General features: G+C 38.7%; 1 protein-coding gene across 6 annotated transcripts in view; it reads left to right on the top strand.

Moving 5' to 3' along the window:
- The window catches only part of GJC1 (gap junction protein gamma 1), a 33290-nt gene extending 12370 nt beyond the window's left edge, over nucleotides 1-20920 (top strand). For 3 of the 6 annotated variants that reach the window (XM_070389955.1, XM_070389951.1, XM_070389952.1), the window contains exons 2-3: nucleotides 13984-14059; nucleotides 14998-20920. In XM_070389955.1, coding sequence (XP_070246056.1) covers nucleotides 15018-16208 — 1191 coding nt within the window. In that variant the 5' untranslated portion in view covers nucleotides 13984-14059; nucleotides 14998-15017 and the 3' untranslated portion in view covers nucleotides 16209-20920. Of the gene's footprint in view, nucleotides 1-482; nucleotides 635-5095; nucleotides 5317-9581; nucleotides 13887-13983; nucleotides 14060-14997 lie in introns of those variants that run through there. The other 3 variants (XM_070389953.1, XM_070389954.1, XM_070389956.1) reach the window with 3 other exon arrangements.
- The last annotated feature ends 259 nt before the right edge of the window (nucleotides 20921-21179 follow it).

The raw sequence follows: 21179 nt of genomic DNA, 5'->3' as shown, positions 1-21179 counted from the left end.
TTATCCCCAAATTGGGCTTCACATAAAAATCCAGGTTAAAGACTTACTTTGAAAGCTGTGACAATCTGATGACTCCAAAGGCTGAAGCTGATAAGCAGTAGCCCCTTAGTTGGTCCTTGTGTTGTCCAGGCCCCACTGTTCTGTTTCAGTTACTTGTATCACTTACTGGTATCTGGATGTATAGAAAATGTCTTAAATGGCTTTTCTGAGGTATAATTCACACACTGTACAGTTCACCTGTTTAAAATGTACTTCGGTATTTTTAGTAGACTCACTGGGTTGTGTAGCCTTCACCACAGTTTAATTTTAGAATATTTTCATTCCCTTCAAAAGAAACCCTGTACCTGTTACCAGTTACTCTCTACTCCTCCCCATCCTTCTCCGTCCTAGGCAACCATGAATCTACTTTTTGTCCCTGTATAGTTGTATGAATTTTGTAATCTCTGTCCTAAAACAAGATTTTTGGAAGGACTGATGTTGAAGCTGAAACTCCAATACTTTGGCCACCTGATGCGAAGAGCTGACTCATTGGAAAAGACCCTGATGCTGGGAAAGATTGAAGGCAGGAGGAGAAGGGGACGACAGAGGATGAGATAGTTGGATGGCATCACCTACTCAATGGACATGAGTTTGGGTAAACTCTGGGAGTTGGTGATGGACAGGGAGGCCTGGTGTGCTGCAGTCCATGGGGTCACAAAGAGTCAGACACGATTGAGCGACTGAACTGAACTAAAAACAAGATTTATAATGGTTGTGCAATATTTCCTCATAGAGATTATATCATAAATTACATAAAGTTCTTCTTTTATTGGGCATTTATTTAAGGTAAATTACTAGATGTGGTGTTACTAATTAAAGGACATAAAACATTTTAAAATTTCTGGTGAATATTACCATAATACCTTCCAAAAAGGTTGTACCAGTCCAGCCTCACCATCACTGTATGATAATTTTTTTTGCAAATTTTGTATTGTGACCCAAGTCATATCAGAAATGTTAAATGTTTATTTTTGTTTTTCTCTAGACATGTCATTTTCCTAGACTGTTGTTCATTTGATTTGACCTAAGCTTTAAGCTGTTTTGGACTAGTGTACCAATACTGTCCTTTTTTACATGTCCTTTTTACATGAAGACAGTACCACTTACGATGCACTGTGAATGAACACATTATTCCAGGTTCCCCATACTTCTCCAGCTGGTTCCTGAAGGTTCTTACATTCAAATAGAATGGCTTTTTGCCAGCACAAATTGACACTTCAACCCACAATGGTGTATTTTGTTTCCTTGTTAGTTAATAGGGCCAAGATACTTTCTCTCCTTTATTTTATAATTTGACTTACAACAAATTTTAAATATTTGTTTTTCAAATATGGTTCATAGCCAAGAGCTCTTTTGAAAAACACGTTGTTTTCCTGTTTGTAATACATAGATTACTGTTTGTAATACATAGATGAAAGCTACCATAATGCTTTTGCTGAGAAATTGTCACTAGCTAGTTATTAAATATCTATTATCACTCATGCAGAATTAACTTCCATTTAAAACGTTCCAGTTAAACAAAACTTCATTGTAAACCCTTTAATTGATTCCTTGTGTCTGCACATAAAGCAGTCTCATTCAGGAGTGTGAATCACTAGCACAATTCTTAGTGGATCAGCTCGTAATCTGGGAGGCCCAGATAGTTAATACTTGTGAATCATGATGAGTCAATATGGAAATTTTTCAGTTTAGTCCAACCGCGGATTTTCTGAGATGACTGTTTGGAAAATGCCTTTTTGAAAATTTGATGTCTTAATATTGTTCAGTTTTGGCACCCCACTCCAGTATTCTTGCCTGGAAAATCCCATGGATGGAGGAGCCTGGTGGGCTGCAGTCCATGGGGTCACTAAGAGTCAGACACGACTGAGCGACTTCACTTTCACTTTTCACTTTCATGCATTGGAGCAGGAAATGGCAACCCACTCCAGTGTTCTTGCCTGGAGAATCCCAGGGACGGGGGAGCCTGTTGGGCTGCCATCTGTGGGGTCGCACAGAGTCGGACACGACTGAAGTGACTTAGCAGTTAGCAGCAGTTCGCTGCTTGTTACTTTGCTTCTTTCCTGTCCTTGGAATTCTGAATTCACATAATTTATTGGTTGTTTTGTGAAAAATGATCTGCCCGAGTTGATTTTCATCACCTGTTAAGGACCTTAGTAATGATCTGATGTGATATTTTTCACTTAATTCACAAATGAAAAAGTGGAAAGAAATATTTGTTCCTGAAGTGCCTGTTAGAATCTCTTGGCTCTCAGGTCAGTGCTTACTCTCTGTTTCATAAAAGTCAAGGTTAGAATCACTTTACTTCCCTGGTGGCTCAGACGGTAAAGCGTCTGCCTACAATGTGGGAGACCTGGGTTCAATCCCTGTGTCAGGAAGATCCCCTGGAGAAGGAAATGGCAACCCACTCCGGTACTCTTGCTATTAGTTCATCCTGGATTTTTGTTTAGAAAAATAATTAAGATTTTTAAGTGAAAATGAAAGTGTTAGTTGGTCAGTCATGTCCGAGTCTGTGATCCCATGGTCTGTAGCCCACCAGGCTCCTCTGTCTGTGGGATTCTCCAGGCAAGAATACTGGGGTGAGTAGCCATTCCCTTCTCCAGGGGATCTTCCCAACCCAGGGATCGAACCCAGGTCTCCTGCATTGCAGGCAGATTCTTTGGAGCCACCAGAGAAGCCCAAGTTTTTTTTTTTAATTAGAAGGAGATTAGGACTTTCCTCGTGATCCAGTGGCTAAGACTCTGCACTCCCAACACGGGGGGCTCCAGGTTCGATCCCTGGTCAGGGAACTAGATCCCAGATGCTGCAGTTAAGACCCAGATTAGTTAAATAAATATTTTTTAAAAAAAGGAGATTAAAACTTGGCTCTGACACAACTTGATTATGCATTTGCAAGACATTTGAAATAGCACTACTTATTTTAATTTTTTAAATTTCCTAGTTAGTTCAGTTCACTGAGCATCTAAAAATTGACAAGGGAAAAGTTATATACTTTTTTAGTTCCTCTGAATCCCTTGGGAGCTTTTTTTTTTTCCCTCTACATGAGTCTATGAGAAACTTTTTCAAAGAAATATATAAAATTGATATTTTTGGATTAATGGTGTTTTTGTGGCCAACGTTAATAGTAAAGAGATTGTAATGGAAAAAATGAGTCAGATAAACTGGAAAGTAAAGCATTTCCCTGTAGAGTCACTGTTCTATAAAAATGTTTAAACTTTAACAGATGATTCCAGTTATTTCTTCTAGTCTTTTGTTGTATAGCATATATAAGACTGAATACCTCTTTATATATATATATAAAATATATATTTTATTTATTTGACTGCACCAAGTCTTCAGTTGTGGCATATGGAATCTAGTCCCCTGGAAAGGGATTGAACCTGGGCCCCCTGCATTGGGAGCTTGGAGTCTTAGCCGCTGGACCACCAGGGATGTTTGTAAATACCTCATGAATACAACTGTAGTTTTATTAAGTGTTTGTAGTTTCTTATAAACTAGTAATACTTTATTGCAAGCTTCTTGATGGTAGTAAATACTAATTGCATGAGTGAATTTTAGTGTTTTTTTTTTACTTTTTCATTGTGGTAAAATATCCGTAACATGAAATGTACCATAGGTCTGTAGCATGAAGTACATTTACATTGTTGTGCAGCAGTCATCTACATCTGTCTCCAGAACTTTATCTTCCCAACTGAAACTCACTTCCCATTAAATGCTAACTCCCCATTCCTCCCAGCCCCTGGCGATCACCAGTCTATTTTCTCTCTATGAATTTGGCTATTTCAGGGCCCTTTTGTGAGTAGAAACGTGTAATATTTGTCCTCATGTGACTGACTTCTTTTGCTTAGCCAGCTGTCTCCAAGGTTCATCAGCACTGCAGCATGTGTCAGAATTTCCTTCCTTTTAAGGCTTAATAACATTGTGTGTGTATACCATATTTTGTTTATGTGTTGGTGGATGCTGTGTTGCTTCCGCCTTTTGGCTGTTGTGGTTAGTACACTGTGAACATGGGTGTACAGATACCTGTTTGCATCCCTGCTTTCATTTCTTTTAGGTAGACATCCAGAAGTAGAGTTTCTGGATCATATGATACTTCTGTATATAATATATTGAGAAAATCATAACATTTTCTGCAGCAGCTGCACCATTTTACATTGTCAGCAGTGCACAACAGTGATTCCAGTTTCTCCATAACCTTTTCAGCTCTTGTCTCATTTCTTTTAATAGTACCCATCTTTTTGGGTATGAAGTGGTACCTCACTATGCGTTTTTTGTCTCATTTGCATTTCCCTAATGATTAATGACAGTTTAAAACTTCTTACAGTTTAAACACAGATTAACCCAAGTCTTGTTTGTTTAAAAATGCATTAGAATCATTGGTAAGGGAGTGAGGAAAACAGCATTCTCATATCCTTGATAGTGGAAATACTAACAGGTACTGGCTTTTTGGAGGGGCCATTTGGTAATACATATTAAAAATTTTTGGAGAGATAGTGCATTAAAAAAAACTGACTTTTTCTTAGTAACACACATACACAAAGTTTTTCACAATTTGTACAACTTTGTACAAATTTCTTTTATACAAAGAAATTCTTTTATAAATTTATCCTAAATCTGTAATTGGAAATGTGCTTCCCTTTAGCTCAGATGGTAAAGAATCTGGCTGGCATGTAGGAGTCCTGGTTCAGTCCCTAGGTCAGGAAGATTCCCTGGAGAAGGAAATAGCAACCCACTCCAGACTTCTTCCCTGGAGAATTCCATGGACAGAGGAGCCTGACGGGCTATAGTCCATGGGTTCACAAAGAGTTGGACACGACAAAGCGATTAACACACACACACACAAAGTCTTAAGTATTATCGTAAATCATTGTAAACAACTTAAATGTTTAACCGCAAATGTGTTAAATTCAGATTCAGTACGCCTGGGAGTGGGAATTGGGTAAGTAGGACCTGGGAATCGGCATTTTCAGTGAGCACGCTGGATAATTCTGATGAAGGTGGTCTGTGGACCACATTTGAGGAACGTTACTCATCATTACTTAACATGCTTTACTTTCAGGTTTCATGGTGTGCTAAGCCCCTCTGCAGACTGGTCTTTGACCTCCCTGTTCAACCTTCTCTGCAGCTACTTCTCAAACATCCTCCGTCGTGTTCCAGTCTAAGAGCCGTGTGCCACTTTTTACTCACATCATGTTCTCCATCTGCCTTGCCCCTACCTCCCACCCCAGCTCTGCCTGATGAAACCATCCCCGTTCTTCAGAGACCCACTTGTCTTCTGCAGTAAGCTTAAACTTTTTTTCCGGCTTTATTGCAGTATAATTGACAGTTTATACTTTTTAATCTATAAAAATTAGTCTCTTTTCCTTCTCTGAGTATTTTCACATTTTGTACTTCTATTTCATTCATTGTATTCTGCTCTGAAATGATTGTGTTCATGAACAGTGGACATATTTTATATTTTCTGCCTCCTGTAAATCAATTTAGATCTTCTGTTGAATGTAACACACATATATTGAGTTATATATGAGGGCTCAGAGAATTTTTAGAAGCATGGACTTTCCTCTCAAGAAACTAATATTCCAGCAGAAGAAACTGATACCACTAACTTCAGTTTACTAGATTAAGTCCTGATATTGGTGGAATAAAAATTTATTATGGACTTTCTGAGGAGGAGATTAAATGAGGAGGTCTAGAAAACTTGAAGTGACCTTTAGGCTAGATCCTAAAGGATAAAAAATTTTCCCAAGTAGGAAATTGTGGAAAGACCATATAAAGTAGAGGAAAATCAATGAGCAGAGATTCAAATTTATTAAATTACTCAGTTAATAGTTTTTCTAAGTGCCAGGGTTATAAGAACAAAGTATTTAATTTGATTGAGGTGACAGATAATGAACAAGTTAACAAATAAGTGTTTGAGGTAGTGTTGAGTGCTCTGAAGAAAAGAAGGCAGGGCAAGGGTGTAGAGAGGATGAAGGATTTTATTTAAGTTTTTTTAACTTTAAAAAGTTTACAAAAGATTTATTTTCAAATCTCAAGCAGACTTTATTTTCTAGGACATGGAATGTTTTGGGGGGTGTTTTCTTCAAAAAGACAGTATATTCCTTTGGTTCAAAAAATAAGACTATAAAAAGATATGTAATAAAAGTCTTAATTCTATCCCATTCCTCTTTGTCTCCTCCTCCACTTTTATTCATTAAAAAGAAAGATCCTTGTGTTTCCTTATAGAAATCTAAGCAAAAAACACAGATTGATATTTTTTCTCTTTATAGAAAAGATGTATACATATATACACATATACTTTGCTGTTTTCACTATTTGAATGTCTTGACTATCTCTGTACAATTCAAGACATTTTGAATATCTTTTCTCATGTTTTACAGCCACGCGGTATTCTGTTGTGTAAATAGGCCATGGTGCATTTAACCATTGCTTTGACAGGGGACATTGAGTTACATAGGAACAGTGTTCTACTTTGATCATTCCCAAAAGTGAGGTTACTGGGTCAAAGGATACAGATTCACATATAATTTTGTAGGTATTAGTAAATTGCCCTCCCACCAGCAGTATTTGAAAACATATTTTCCATAACCTCTCCCACTTCAGGATTTTTGCCAGTATGATAGGAGAATTGTATCTCAGAGTAGTTTATTATTGAGATATAATTTATATACCCTAAAATTTGCTCTTTTAAAGTATACAATTCAGTGGTTTTAGTATATTCACAAGGTTGTGTAACACCACTATTGTCTTAATTCCAAACCTTTTCATTATCCCCAAAAGATAGCCTATACCCATTAACGATCACAATCCATTTCCTATAGGCCCTGAAGTGAAGCTCAGTCATGTCCGACTCTTTGCGACCCCATGAACTATACAGTCCATGGGATTCTGTAGGCCAGAATACTGGAGTGGGTAGCCTTTCCCTTCTCCAGGGGATCTTCCCAACCCATGGATCAAACCCAGGTCTGCCACATTGCAGGTGGATTCTTTACCAGCTGAGCCAGAAGGGAAGCGCATAGGCCCTAACAACCACTAACTAACCTGTCTCTGTTGATTTGCTTATTCTGGACAGTTCATATAAGTGGAATCATACAATTGGTGGCTTTTGTGTCAGACTTCTTTCACTTAGCGTTATGTTTTCATCCATGTTGCGCATTTTTTAAGGGGAATTTGTGTTTTTCTTTCTGTGGAATGTCTGTTTTGAACTCTTTATATATACTAGAGATTAGCTCTTTGCATATAAAAGAATTACTGAAACCTCTTTCCCCAGTTCATTGTTTTCCAGTATTGTTTAAATTGTTTTTTCTTTTATCCGTGGAGACACTTTTTATTTTTTTGTACTCAGATTCATCTTTTCTTCCCATGTCCAGAGTTAACAGATATCAACTACGTTTTATTCAAATACTTTAAAAAATCCATCTTGGCCCCACTGATTTGAGGGGCCACTTTCATTAGTGGCTTTTCAGCAAAGGAGTAACACATCCATTTTAGAGAGAGAATTCTAGTGGAGATACAGGAAAAAGGCTAAAGAAAGGAGAAGGTAGAGTGGGTATTCATTTATATCCTTTCAAGTTTTTTTTTTTTTCTTCTTCTAGGGTTTTGTAATGCATAAATTTTATTTGTTTTCACAGTATTGGGATAATATTGTTCTGAGTCCTGTATTTCCAGTTAATACATCAGGGACATTTTTATTGAACAGATATTTATTGAGAGGGACTTCCCCAGTGGCGCAGTGGTAAAGAATCTGCCTGCCAGTGCAGGAGACTTAAGATACATGAATTCAATCCCTGGGTAACCCTGGGTCAGGAAGATCTCCTGGAGTAGGAAATGGCAACCCACTCCAGTATTCTTATCTGGAAAATTCCATGGATAGAGGAGCCTGGCGGGCTACAGTCCATGGGGTCACAGAGTCGGACACGACTTAGCGAACACAACTTAGTGACTAAGCACAATTTATTGAAAACCTACTACCTTTTTGTCAGGCTGTGGGGTTTTAGGTATTGGGGATAAAAGAACAAAAGCCTGCCTTCAAGGAGTTTACCTTCTATAAACAAATTGTAAAATAGAAATTCTGTGAGGGGTAAGTGCTATAAAGAAAAATTAAAGGGCTGGAGAATGAGAGATGTTATTTTAGAGGAAAGTGGCCTGAGGAAAGTCATTAGGGAGATGACTTTTGGGCTGACTTGAATGAAGTGAGAGTATGTTCTGCTAATATCTATGAAATTAAATATTTCAAAGCAGTGAAAATAACAAGTACAGTAATCTTGAGGCAAAAGTATGACATGACTGGTATGAACAGGGGATTGCAAGGATGTAGGTATTCCTTATTCAGAGTGAGCCAGAGCGAGAGCGGAGGGTAAAGAGACCAGAAGTGTCCTAGCAGCTTTGTGATAAAGGATGCCATCCATAGACTGTGGTGAAGATTTGAGGTTTTGTTCTGGGAGAATTTTGAGCAAAAGAGAGACATTATCTGACTTGTTTTCTAAAAGCTTTACTCTGGTTGCTTTTTGGAGAAGAGACTTGGAGGGTTAAGAGGATAAGCTGCTGCTGCTGCTAAGTCATGTCAGTCATGTCCGACTCTGTGCAACCCCGTAGATGGCAGCCCACCAGGCTCCTGTCCCTGGGATTCTCCAGGCAAGCACACTGGAGTGGGTTGCCATTTCTTTATGCAGTGCATGAAAGTGAAAAGTGAAAGTGAAGTTGCTCAGTCCTATCCGACTCTTCACGACCCCATGGACTGTAGCCTATCAGGCTCCTCCATCCATGGGATTTCCCAGGCAAGAGTACTGGAGTGAGGTGCTGTTGCCTTCTCCGAAGAGGATAAGCTAGGGGACCAATTAGAAGACTCTTGCTTTTACAGTAATCTTGGCTAGAGATGAAGGTGACTTGGATCAGTATGATAGTGGTAGAGATTGAAAGAAGTGGTTGGACTGTGGATATATATTTTGAAGATACAAATGACAAGATTTGCTGATAGCTTGGCTATGGAGTGAGGAAAAAGAGTGAGGTTGTCTTGAAAATTTTGGCCTTAAAAACGTCATGAATGACAAAACTACTTACTGATTTGGGAAAACTGCAGACAGAATAAGAGTAACTTTGGAGGAGAGGAGGATTGGTTTGGGGTATGTTAAATTTCAGGTGCTTATTAGACATCCAAGAGAGGATGTAGAGCAGCAATTGAATTTAAAGTCTGAAATTCCAGGGAGATGTTGGGGCAAATGGGACATCGTTTACAGCTTGATTTCTGGTGAAGGAATCAACAAAGGGTGCTGAAAAGGATGGGCTAAGATAGAACAAAAATCAGGATATGTATTTAGAAGTTTGGAAAGGAGAAGTGAGACAGAAATAGAAACTGAAAAATAATAGCCAGGAGAGTTTGATTATCAGGCTGGCCAGTGCCTCCCTGCACTCCACTATAGGCAACTGCTGATGTGCTTTATGTCATTGTAGATTAGTTTGCGTTTTCTAGAACTTTTATAAATGGAATCATACAGTGTGTTTTTTTTTTTTTTTTGCCTGACTTTGAGATTCATCCATGTTACACATATCAGTAGTTTATTGCTGAGTAGTATTCCATTGTATGAATATACCACAATTAGTTTATTCATCAACCTGATGATGGACATTTGTGTTGTTTCCAGTTTTTTACTATTACAGATAAAATTGTTGTGAACATTTATGTTCAAGTCCTTTTATAGAAATAGGGTTTTACTTCTTGCCTAGGATCAGACTGGCTGGATCATATAGTTGATATATGTTTGCATGTGTATGCTAAGTCGATTGAGTCACGTCCGACTCTTTGCAACCCTATGGACTACAGCCCACCAGGCTCCTCTGTCCATGGATTTTTCCAGGCAAGAATACTGGAGTGGGTTGCCATGCCCTCCTTCAGGGGATCTTCCCCACCCAGGGACTGAACCTGTGTCTCTTATGTCTCTTAAATTGACAGGCAGTTCTTTACAGCAAGCTCCACTGCCACTGTTTTGCAAAGTGACCAGTGTTTAGAGTACCATCTTCTCCACATCCTCACCAGCACTAGGTATAGTCATTCCTACCCAGTGAATGTCTTTTTTTTTTTTGCTTTTCAGAATCTCAGGGATCTCCTCCCATAGTCATTCTTTTTAATTTTAGCCATTGTGTTCTGTTTGTCCATTCTGTTTATGTGTTTTCTTTTTTCCATTTTCCTATAATTACTTGAACGTTCTTTAGAATTCTGGTTTGATTTATTTACAGTATTTTTGAGCACATCTGAGCCCATGTATATCTCCCCTTTAACAACTCTAATCACTCCTGGACCGAATTTACCAACTTCTCTAGCCCCTATTCTCAATGTCCAAAGAAGTTATCTTTCTTAGTGAAATCATCATTTTTCTTTTCCAACTGCCAAGAAACCTTGAAGTTCTTTTGGGGCTTTTTATTGTTTTTGGGGGTGTCGTTTTGTTTTTTTAACTTGCAGTTCATTCTGTGTATAAGATCTTAAACTCTGAAATTTCCCCCTTGATCTTTGTGAGTTTACTTTATTATTTAGTCTAATTCTGATCCCGATGATTGAGATAAGGTGCCCTCGTCCGTGTTCACATGGGACCTGTACTTTTTTCAACTCACCTGTAATGTAATTCTTAACTAGTGGTTAAAAGCCCAGAATCTGAAGTAAGACTGACTTCAGATTCTAGCTTCACCTCTTAATAACTGGGTGATCTTGGGGAAATTTTAAAACCTTTCTGGGCCTCATTTCTTCATTGTTAAATAGACCTGATCATATAATCTACTTCCAGAGATAATCCAAATAATGAGCTTTTACGTTTGGTCTCCAAAGATGCTTTTAGTTTACAGAAAAAGGCAGTAAACTTTGACTTGATCCTGTTTAGGATATAGCTGATAGGAAACTCTTCAAATATAAATAATTTGGGAGGGGATTACATAATTTATTACCATGTTGATACCAAGTAATTTTTAAAATTCTCTTTTCTAGTGTAAGACAATGTAGATTTGAAAGTTTATTTGGAAAACAGACTAAAAATAGCACGTTTGATTTCTGTCCAGTACAAAAATGTAAGCAAACATAATTTTCTTCAGTATGTGTTGTGTTGTGGGGTGGGGATAGAATCAAGAATACTTTTGAATTATGGGCTACCAAGAATTTTGCAGATTATTTAAAAAGCTATCCTAGAAAGAATATTTATTTAACAGATTGACTGGTGTGACTATATAAAGTAGTAAATTTTGGAGGAAAACAAATATATTTATATTAAATGTCAAATGCAGAATACATTCTGCAGATAAATGGGCAAAAGGATAGGAATAGTTCATGAAGAAGGAGGACTATAGGGGGAATGTATCCTGCTGTATTAAAAACATACAAATTGAGATATTTTTGAAATTCCATTTTGCATCTGGCAGAGTAGCATAACAGACAGTGCTGATGGGGTTGAGGTAAAATTGTAATTCATTGCCAGGCGTTGTAAATTGCTAGAACCTTTTTAGAAACTCAAATGACTGTACAGGGCAAGAACCATGCAGATGTACATTTCTTGTGTCCTAATTCTACTACTTTCTAGATTTGTCTATAGATAAATTCAGCCAAAGCATAAAGGATATATTCAAGAAGATATTAAGTGTCAAAATACGTATAAATCTGTTGGCTTTCCTAGTTGGCAAAAAGCATTTAGTTGTTCAGCATCCCTCCCCCCATCCCCACCACCACTCATCACACATTCCCATGTCACTTTCCATTCATAGATGGAATACGGAAATGATTTTTATTTTTTCATGAAAGCCATTCACAGTTAATTGCACACTCTGACTCCTTACTCTTTAACCAAGTTTGTTTGCTGAAGCAGGGATGCCAAAGAAGACCGTGTTCTGCCTGTTGTTGTTGTTCAGTTGCTAAGCTGTGTCCTACTCTTTGCGACCCTGTGGGCTGTAGCCCTGCTGGGCTTCTCTGTCCATGGCATTTCCCAGGCAAGAATACTGGAGTGGGTCACTGTTTCCTTCTCCAGGGGATCTTCCCGGGTCAAGGATCGAACGTGCGTCTCCTGCATTGGCAGGCAGATTCTTTACTCCTGAGCCACCAGGGAAACCCTATTGTTTTGTCTGTTAGAAGAGCAAAAAAGCGGTAATGAGAAAGGGAGTTTTAGTGGTGCAACAACATGGTGAGACCACACTTGGCAGTGACACAGTTTTGCTTAGAAATGTCAATTCCAGAACCCACAATTCTACTAGTTGACTTTTTTCTCCCCTTTCACTCCCTCCCACTTTCCCTTTCTACCCTTCCCCACAAATTTGAGTAGTGTACTCTGATATTTAAGCCTTTCTCTTAATGCTTAGAAGGAGAGGAAAGGGATTTGGAAAAGGAAAGAGTATCGAAGGAAAAACCCACTGACAGCTCAGTAGATCCGAAGAGTGGTGATGCTGCCATTTGGTTAGGAAGCCTGTGGTTACGTTAGAAAGAAAACCACCCATCATCCATTTTATGAGATGCTGAAGTTGCAGTACTGTACACTTCGTTTATACTCAAGGTTTGGGGATAGGGTGCTGTGGCACTTATAAAACCTTTGGAAAACCAGGCTTTTAAGTGTTCAGCATTGTATAGGCCTGCAGCTTAACCAGTGTGAATGTGTGTTTCTAGTTGTGTTTAAATGACTGCTTTATTATACAGGCTTTGAAGGATTTGCCATTGATCCCCTCCCCCCAAAAAAGTTAAGATTATTGTATGAAATACTGAACTGTTGAGAAATTATTTCATAGCAATAATTGTTAAAAAGATACCCATTTGTTTTTGGTACAGATGGAAGTGTAGAGAATGAGTTTTCTAACTAACCAATGATTGCACCTTCATGATTTGGCTTATTGGAACAAATAAAATTTCAGGCTTTAAGGGAAATGCATTAGACATGGCATTTTGGAAAAATGTGAGTCTAGACCTGTGGATGTGATTCATTATGGAAACCTGGCTTACATCACCATTTAAAGATTGCTTATTATTTACTTTTGTTTTGGTTTTATAACTTGTGTATAGAGTGAGAGGAGAACTGTTGAGCTCAGTTGGACATCAGTGCTGGAAACGAGAGTTGTACTTGAAGTCCTGTGGTGAAATACTTGTGTGACTGGATTCTTCTGTATGTAAATCTTGATACTTTCACGTTATGTAGATGCCTCTGAACTTTTTTCTTCTTCATTGACCTTTTGGGAATTGTTTTGGGATTTTTTCACATATCTTACCAAAATATTTTTTATTATTTTGGACATATAATAACTTTGAACATTCAGGGTTTGTTTTACATTTTATTTATTAAATGATAGCAAATGAGGATGATTTGTGACCATGGCTATCCCAGGGTTGGCAGAACTTGATAATGAGAAGTAATTTGTCCTGTGTATATACACTAGTAATCACAGTACAGGTGCAGATGTTTTCTTTCTGTGAGCAGTCGAGTCTGTGAATCACCTCCTGTGGATATGGGTGTCCCAGTGACAGGGAGCCGGCTGTTGGGTGTTGTAAATAAACAGCTTGCTCCTAGCTGGCTGCTCCAGAGAAGAGGGCAGGAATAGAGCACGCGGGATGAAGATTTTCTCAATGCCTATAATGACCCAGCTTAAATTCATTGAGATTTTCTGCTGTGGCTTTTTCGTATAGATGCCAGAGTTCATCTGTTTCAGATTTTCACAAATGATTCATCTTCCTGTCATATTTTCTTAGACTACAGTGAGTAAAGCATCTTCGAGTCACTTTTAGGTATTTTCTCCTACCATGATGTATTGGAGAAGAGAAGAGTGATATTCAAGCTCAGTCCTGTTTCCATCTCGTGCTGATTGATTCCTGTGGTACATGGAACTGATTGATTCCTGTGGTACTGTACCACTGTTTCTCCCTGAAAATGGCATTCTGGTGATTTACTGTTTTCTGTGGGAGAAAACTTATGGCCTTCTCTTCTGTTTCTCTTCCAGAGAAAATCTGGAAAAGTTGTAAACAAAGCATCATTTCTCTAAGAAAATTTTGGATAGCAGAAATTCTGGATAACAGGTAAAAAGAGTATTTAAATTTCTTTGATGATGCTGATAATCAACTGTAATCTGCAGAAGTAAACCAAGAGAGGAAAGAGGGGAAGAGCTAGGTGTGCTTTGTGTCAGGGGTTGAATTAGGGACTTTACATATATTATCTTGTTTAGATGGTTTTTACCAAGATTCTGAACATAGATCTAAGAATCTCAGAATAAAACTAGCTTTGAAATGCTGTTTTAAGTAGATTTACCTATTGATTGGATTTTCTGTCTGCAGGCATTTTTTAACATCAACCATAAATTAAATACAGAAGTATAATACAGAATGCTAGAATCTGCTATGTGATGCACCCTAGCTAAGGCTTCTGAGTTTCTGTCTTTTATTCTAGTTCTTGATCTTTGCCAGTTATTAATATTTGCAGCGATACCATCTCCTTAATTCTTTTTAATACTTTGTTACCAGATCCAGTATTTAAGTTTGCTAGTAAGGTACCTCTTCACAGTGGAGTCCAGCTCAAGCGTCCCCATTGTGTTCTCAGTGGCAGTCTTACTGTGGCTGAACAGGTGTACCTTTGTCCTCTTCCCTCTATCTCACAAAATTCAGGAAGTCTAAGAAATAACACTATATGTAAAACATCCAGTATAAGTATATTAATTCTTAAATATACATTTAAGAATTGTATTCCAAATGACAGCTACAATTTTACCTTTTAAACTAGAGAAGACATGAAAAGAAATCAGACTTCCCTAAGACCCTGTCAGCATAAACCAGTGCTCACAGACTGAGGTGAACGGCCCTTCCCGATGGTGGTGACGCGTGAGGCGCTGTTTATTCTGTCATCTAGTATGAGCCTTGAAGTTAGATTTCACGTATGTAGAGAAGTAGTTTCTAAAGATCAATAAAAAAGATAAGGTTTTAATATTTGCTGATCTTCCTTTGGTCTTTTTCATTTTTGTCAGGGCGGACCAGTTTAGTCACCATGAGTTGGAGCTTCCTCACTCGCCTACTAGAGGAGATCCACAACCACTCCACATTTGTAGGGAAGATCTGGCTCACGGTATTGATTGTCTTCCGGATCGTCCTTACAGCCGTAGGAGGAGAATCCATCTATTACGACGAGCAAAGCAAATTTGTGTGCAACACAGAGCAGCCAGGCTGCGAGAACGTCTGCTATGACGCCTTTGCACCCCTGTCTCACGTGCGCTTCTGGGTGTTCCAGATCATCCTGGTGGCCACCCCCTCGGTCATGTACCTGGGCTATGCCATTCATAAGATTGCCAAGATGGAGCACGGTGACGCAGACAAGAAGGCCGCTCGCAGCAAGCCCTACGCGATGCGCTGGAAACAGCACCGGGCTCTGGAAGAAACGGAAGAGGACCATGAAGAGGATCCCATGATGTATCCAGAAATGGAATTAGAAAGTGAGAAAGAAAATAAAGATCAGAACCAATCTAAACCTAAGCATGATGGCCGGCGGCGGATCCGGGAGGATGGGCTCATGAAGATCTATGTGCTGCAGCTGCTGGCCAGGACCGTGTTCGAGGTGGGTTTCCTGGTTGGGCAGTATTTCCTGTACGGCTTCCAAGTCCACCCATTTTATGTGTGCAGCAGACTCCCTTGCCCTCATAAGATAGACTGCTTTATTTCTAGACCCACTGAAAAGACCATCTTTCTTCTGATAATGTATGGTGTTACAGGCCTTTGCCTATTGCTTAACATTTGGGAGATGCTTCATTTAGGATTTGGGACAATTCGAGACTCGCTAAACAGTAAAAGGAGGGAACTGGAAGATCCGGGTGCTTATAATTATCCTTTCACTTGGAATACGCCATCTGCTCCCCCTGGCTATAACATTGCCGTCAAACCAGATCAAATCCAGTACACCGAACTGTCCAACGCTAAGATTGCCTACAAGCAAAACAAGGCCAACATCGCCCAGGAACAGCAGTACGGCAGCCATGAGGACAACCTCCCACCCGACCTGGAGACTCTGCAGAGGGAAATCAGAATGGCTCAGGAACGCCTGGATCTGGCCATCCAGGCCTACAATCACCAAAACAACCCCCATGGTTCCCGGGAAAAAAAAGCCAAAGTGGGGTCCAAAGCTGGGTCCAACAAAAGCAGTGCTAGTAGCAAATCAGGGGATGGGAAGACCTCCGTCTGGATTTAATCCTGGCTGGGCTTAAAGCTTGTGCTTTCATAGTTCATGGTAAGCGGCGGCTCACTGAATAATGACTTCCGTTGAGTAAACATTTGGCTCTGCTTATCTTCAGGGATGCTGTTGGCTCATGATCCAAGCTCAGGGGACTCTGAAGGTGGGGCTGGGACAAGGGGGAGAGAACGGGAAAACACAGCGTTCCTGGATATGAGTTCCAGCAATAATACAGTTGCAGAACTTTACATTTGTGTCTTCCAGATCTGGAAAAGAACAGATATATTTAAATCATTCTTGTTGAACGGTTTTTGTATGTACAGTATTATGGTACTTTTTTTTTTTTTTTTTAGTAGTAGAGAACTTTTTTTTGTATTTGTACATTGGACCACTGTAGTTATACTTTTATATTAAAGGGGAAAAAATCCTTAAGGTAATGCCTATTAGGCTAGTGTTATTACTTTGTTCAGCAAACTCTACCCGGGGTTTAAAGTTTTAATAGATGCTATACACCTAATAAAAAGTGCCTCTCGTGTTACCGGGACGATTTCAGATATGTGAGGAGCTGAAGGGGGATGAGTCAGTTCTTAGCCTCAGAGAGGAAGTCCATGGTAGAAGGAGATCTCTCTCTGACTTGAGAAATCTTTGAATCTTATTCATATGCCCAGAGTTGTATCTAGTCTTTGAAAAGCTATTTTTGTTTCAAGTGATTCACTGCAGGAGTCCTTTAAATACCAAGCTTTGCTTTGATGGTGTGTATGTAACGTCAGTTGTTTCAAAAGTCTGATGCACAAAGGTGTCCTCAACCAGTAGCAGTGTGGAGACTGTGGCTAGAACTGTTCTGAGATTCCTCTATCCCCAAGCAAAGCCATGCCTAGAAAATAAGCCCTGATGTTTAGTTGTGGGCCTGTCTGATTTGCCTTAAATCTGAATCAAAAAACCTGCCTCTGGTTTCTTAAGATGCCAGTGTTGAATATTTTCTTTATATGTTAACAATAAAAATACGAAAATTCCCTTCTAGGCTAAAAATTAATCAAAGCCATTTATACTGCATGTGGCAGAAGGCCTAAGTTCAACTTCCTTCTTATCATTTACCATGGAATTTTTATAATTTACCTACTTCTGCCAAAGTGGGTTTCTGCCCAGAAGACTAGTTCAGACCTGGGAGTCTATCTGTAAATAGTCTGAAAGAGAATTTCAGTATTTATTCAGTATAGGCATATCTGTTTGTCAATGACAAGCATTCATGTTCACATAACACCCATAATTTGCAGTATATTTAACTGCCATTTTCAACCTTCTGTTGGATAACTTTGTTCTCTCTGTCATGTTCACATCATTTGTCTTACAGTTTAAGAGCTTCTGAGTAAGAGCTTGGTAAAGATTTAAAGGAAGGAGATTTTGCTTCACTAGGGAGCATTTCATTTGGGACCTCTCACTCTTCTCTAACAGAAAGTTAATTGCAAGCCACCTGTAACTTTGAAATTCCAAGAGTGGGTTTTATTTTTTTGCTCTTAATTTTTAAGTGTCAGTTCTTTGTTATTTAGGAGAGTCTTAGAACAGCATCCTGTGTATAGTTCTTTTTTCTTTGTTCTCCATTTCTCCCTTCCCCCAAAAAAATTCAGTTGAAAATTTAAGCTTATCTTCTAGCCATGCATTTACATTTATTTTGCTTTTTTTAATCTGTAAATTTTACCCAAGAGAAGCTCCTCAGGATCTCTAAACACTTGAGCAAAAGGTCAACTCCAGTGAGACTGAAGGGAAAATTTCAGAAAATGACTTATATGTGTATATATCCTGGATAATTACCAGATCTGCAAGTTTCCTTCAAACAAAGTGTTACTAAAGAATTTCAAGTAATCATTCTAAAACAGGCAAGATTTTAAATTATTCAGGCTGGCTAAGATAAAGAACTACCAATAATTCTTATGTCAGTAGAACTTCATGCAGACTTCTGAACTGAAGGACAGAAAAAAATACACGTAGGTTCATGTCCATCTATTCAGAGCCTGAGGGAGAATAGAGTGGTTTTGCCATTGGGAGGGTTGGGAATTTGAATGATAGGAGAGGGACGGAGTCAAGCAGAAATGCCAGGCAGACATTCGGCGCCAGAGGCATCCACTTAGTTTCTACAGGCAGGGCCTCCGGTGTTTCATCTTGGCTTGTTCTGATGAGAATGTTATCTTTTGTGTCTGGATAATTCTTCAACTTCCTCAAGTACATAGAAAGATATTCTGGGTCACCTTCACATGTGTTCAAATCTATTTTTATTCTCTCACTAAAGTTCTAATTATGACATAGATTTCCCAACTCTGACTGCTTCCTTAGTCCATTTCTTTTAGCCTTTGAACATACAAATTTGCCAAAACCATTCTCACCTAATAACATGTCAATGGACCTACATTAAGAAAATGGCCCTTTCAATGTCTGGCTTAACCCACTGAGTGAATAAAAATATTGTTCCAGTTACTATTCTGGAACTTGCAAGTGTTTGTATAAACAGCATTTTTTTTTTCCTATCAAAATCACATTCCTTTGAATTGCTGTATAAGACATGCTGTCTTATGACATGCTTCTCCAAATAGTAGTTGAGTGCTTAGTCCTTCACATACTATAATCAGGATATGGTCAACAACATGTTTATATTCCTTAATATACCATCATTTATTCAGATGTGTGTCCTTTATAAAGCAAACAGGCTTTTTTCCCTTAGTTCAAATTTGAGGGACGAATTAGATAGCATTTTCCTCTAAAGAAATGTTAATGTTCATTTTGTGGCTTCCTTTTGCTTTCTGCCTTAGATTTGCTAGCTTCTATTTTGTTCATTTAAAACCACAGGCGTGTTATTTCATTAGAAGTCAGTTTTTCTGGGGATTCTCCTTGACTAACATCTGTAGAATTACTTTTGATAAAGATGAACTTTGTCATCTAAAATGGTTCTCACAGGTTAGAACTCCCACACATCTGTCTTTAAAAGGACACCTATGTCTTTGAAAAGAAAAATGTCATCATTAGGTACCTTAACTGTCATTTCTTTGTGGTATGAAACTAAGCAATTCCCTTTACTTTTCCAAGTTCTAGTAGCCACCTACCTCTCAGAAGTGTTACGGAGTAGTTAGAGAAAGCCTCTGGTGAAAAGTATTAAAAGACCAACTGTTGGTCATTGTCTGAGCTTGAAGCTTCAAAAAAATCATTGAAAGAACTATATGATATAGTAAGAAGTCCTTCGGTGCTCTTTATCACAGGAATCAGTTGTTGAAAACACTGAACTTGCTCTAGCAGCTTATTCCGAGAATGGACTTAAATGTTATTCCTATTAGTCATACCTATGGTTTACCCGTTAAGCTTATAAATGTCCTGGCTTTGTGTTTTCCATCTCATTTATGGGACTGTACACTTCTAAAAATAATACCTATAGTTGAGGATAAATTTTTGGCCAGGCAGTGTTTGGTAAAAGGCAAGTATGTTATACTTGAACCTACTTCAAGAAATGCCTTTTTATAAAGCAAAGGTCTTTCCTGACTGTGAAGTAAAGTACCTGAAGTCAGAGATACCCAGTTGCTGGTCATTTTGCTTGGAAGGTTCCAGATATTGATTTTATCTTCATAAAATCATGTAATTTCATGAAGAGTCTTACCACCTAAAAATAAGCTCCTGCACTTATACAGTGCTGAGTTTGGAAATAAAATTTCAACTCACCTACGTATCATAAATCTGTAATAATTCACAGTCACCATCAAATGTTAGAATCATTAGGTTGACTTGCATACTTGTCACTCATTCTGGCCATATATCATGGAGAGTTTAAAAGATTTTATTTGTTGTCTCTAATGCAGTTGTGTTGTTTTTGTTTTTAATAATGGTGTTGAGTTTGGTTCATGCACATTCCATGTTAAGAATCATACTTTTAAAAGAAGCAATCCATGTATTCCAAAATGCAGGAGTCCAAACAGAAGAAAGCCCTACCCCTGTACAAAGTCTCTACAGAAATGAAAGAAGTAAGAGTTCTGCATTTCAGGCTTGGCTTGTTGAACCAGCAAAGACATTTGGCTATAATATGCTTCCAAGACCGGAAGTGTTTTTCTTCATTATACTCTCAATTGTGTTCTCTTCAATAAATCTCTTACAGAAGTCTCTACCTCAGGCACTGTTAGATATGATTAGTGTATTGATACTGAAAAACTTAGCTAGGACTTCAAACTCTTAAAGGTAATTGTAAAATTCAACTGTTAACTAGCAGTTTAACGTCATGTAATGTTCAGTTTGGATACTGTATGAACAACTAAGGAGTTACCCATTCTAGTGCCAAAGATTACTGGTTACTAATTTCATTCTGTACAGTTAATGTAAAACTTTACACAGTGGGGACAGACTCCTCTCAGGGCCTTGTCTCTAGGAAGATTTTTGTTGGTTCTGAATGTTTGTCATTTCCAAATACAGTTTAGAAGATTCATATGTGGTCTGTGCATCTTTTTCGAAACTTGAAAACTCAACTGCCAGGACGTGTCATTTTGAGGATTTTTACCCCATCCTTTGTATAACATAGTGCCCGAGAGCTTAATGGTTTACACAGGAAACCCGATACGGAAATCTCTTCCAGTACATTCACCTGTAAGTTGATCTCAGTGGGAATGCAGGAGCAGGAAATTTTCAAAGTAGAGGCTTGGACTCAAAAGGTACCACCTGATTTTTCATAGCTGTGTTGGAATCTGTGGCTGAAAGAGTTTGGCATGTTTGTGGCATCTCCATCTGGGGAGGGTAGATGACCTTGAGAGGGTGGGGGTACGGGGGAACACGCCCCTGGGAACAAACCACATCTCTGGCTCCCCTTGGTTCTGGACTCCTGGAGAAGAGTGCCTTCTGAGAGGGATGCCTCTCACAGATGTAGACCATTCTTGGTGTGACTCATCCACTCTTTGAGAAGAGAATGGTGTGGGGGAGGGCTGAGGAGAGGGTAGCCTTTACTGCAACAATGCCCTCTGTTCCCCC

The sequence above is a fragment of the Bos mutus genome, chromosome 19 (genome assembly GCF_027580195.1).
Source record: "Bos mutus isolate GX-2022 chromosome 19, NWIPB_WYAK_1.1, whole genome shotgun sequence".
Lineage (NCBI taxonomy): Eukaryota > Metazoa > Chordata > Mammalia > Artiodactyla > Bovidae > Bos > Bos mutus.
This window is presented reverse-complemented; position numbering and strand designations above follow the sequence as displayed.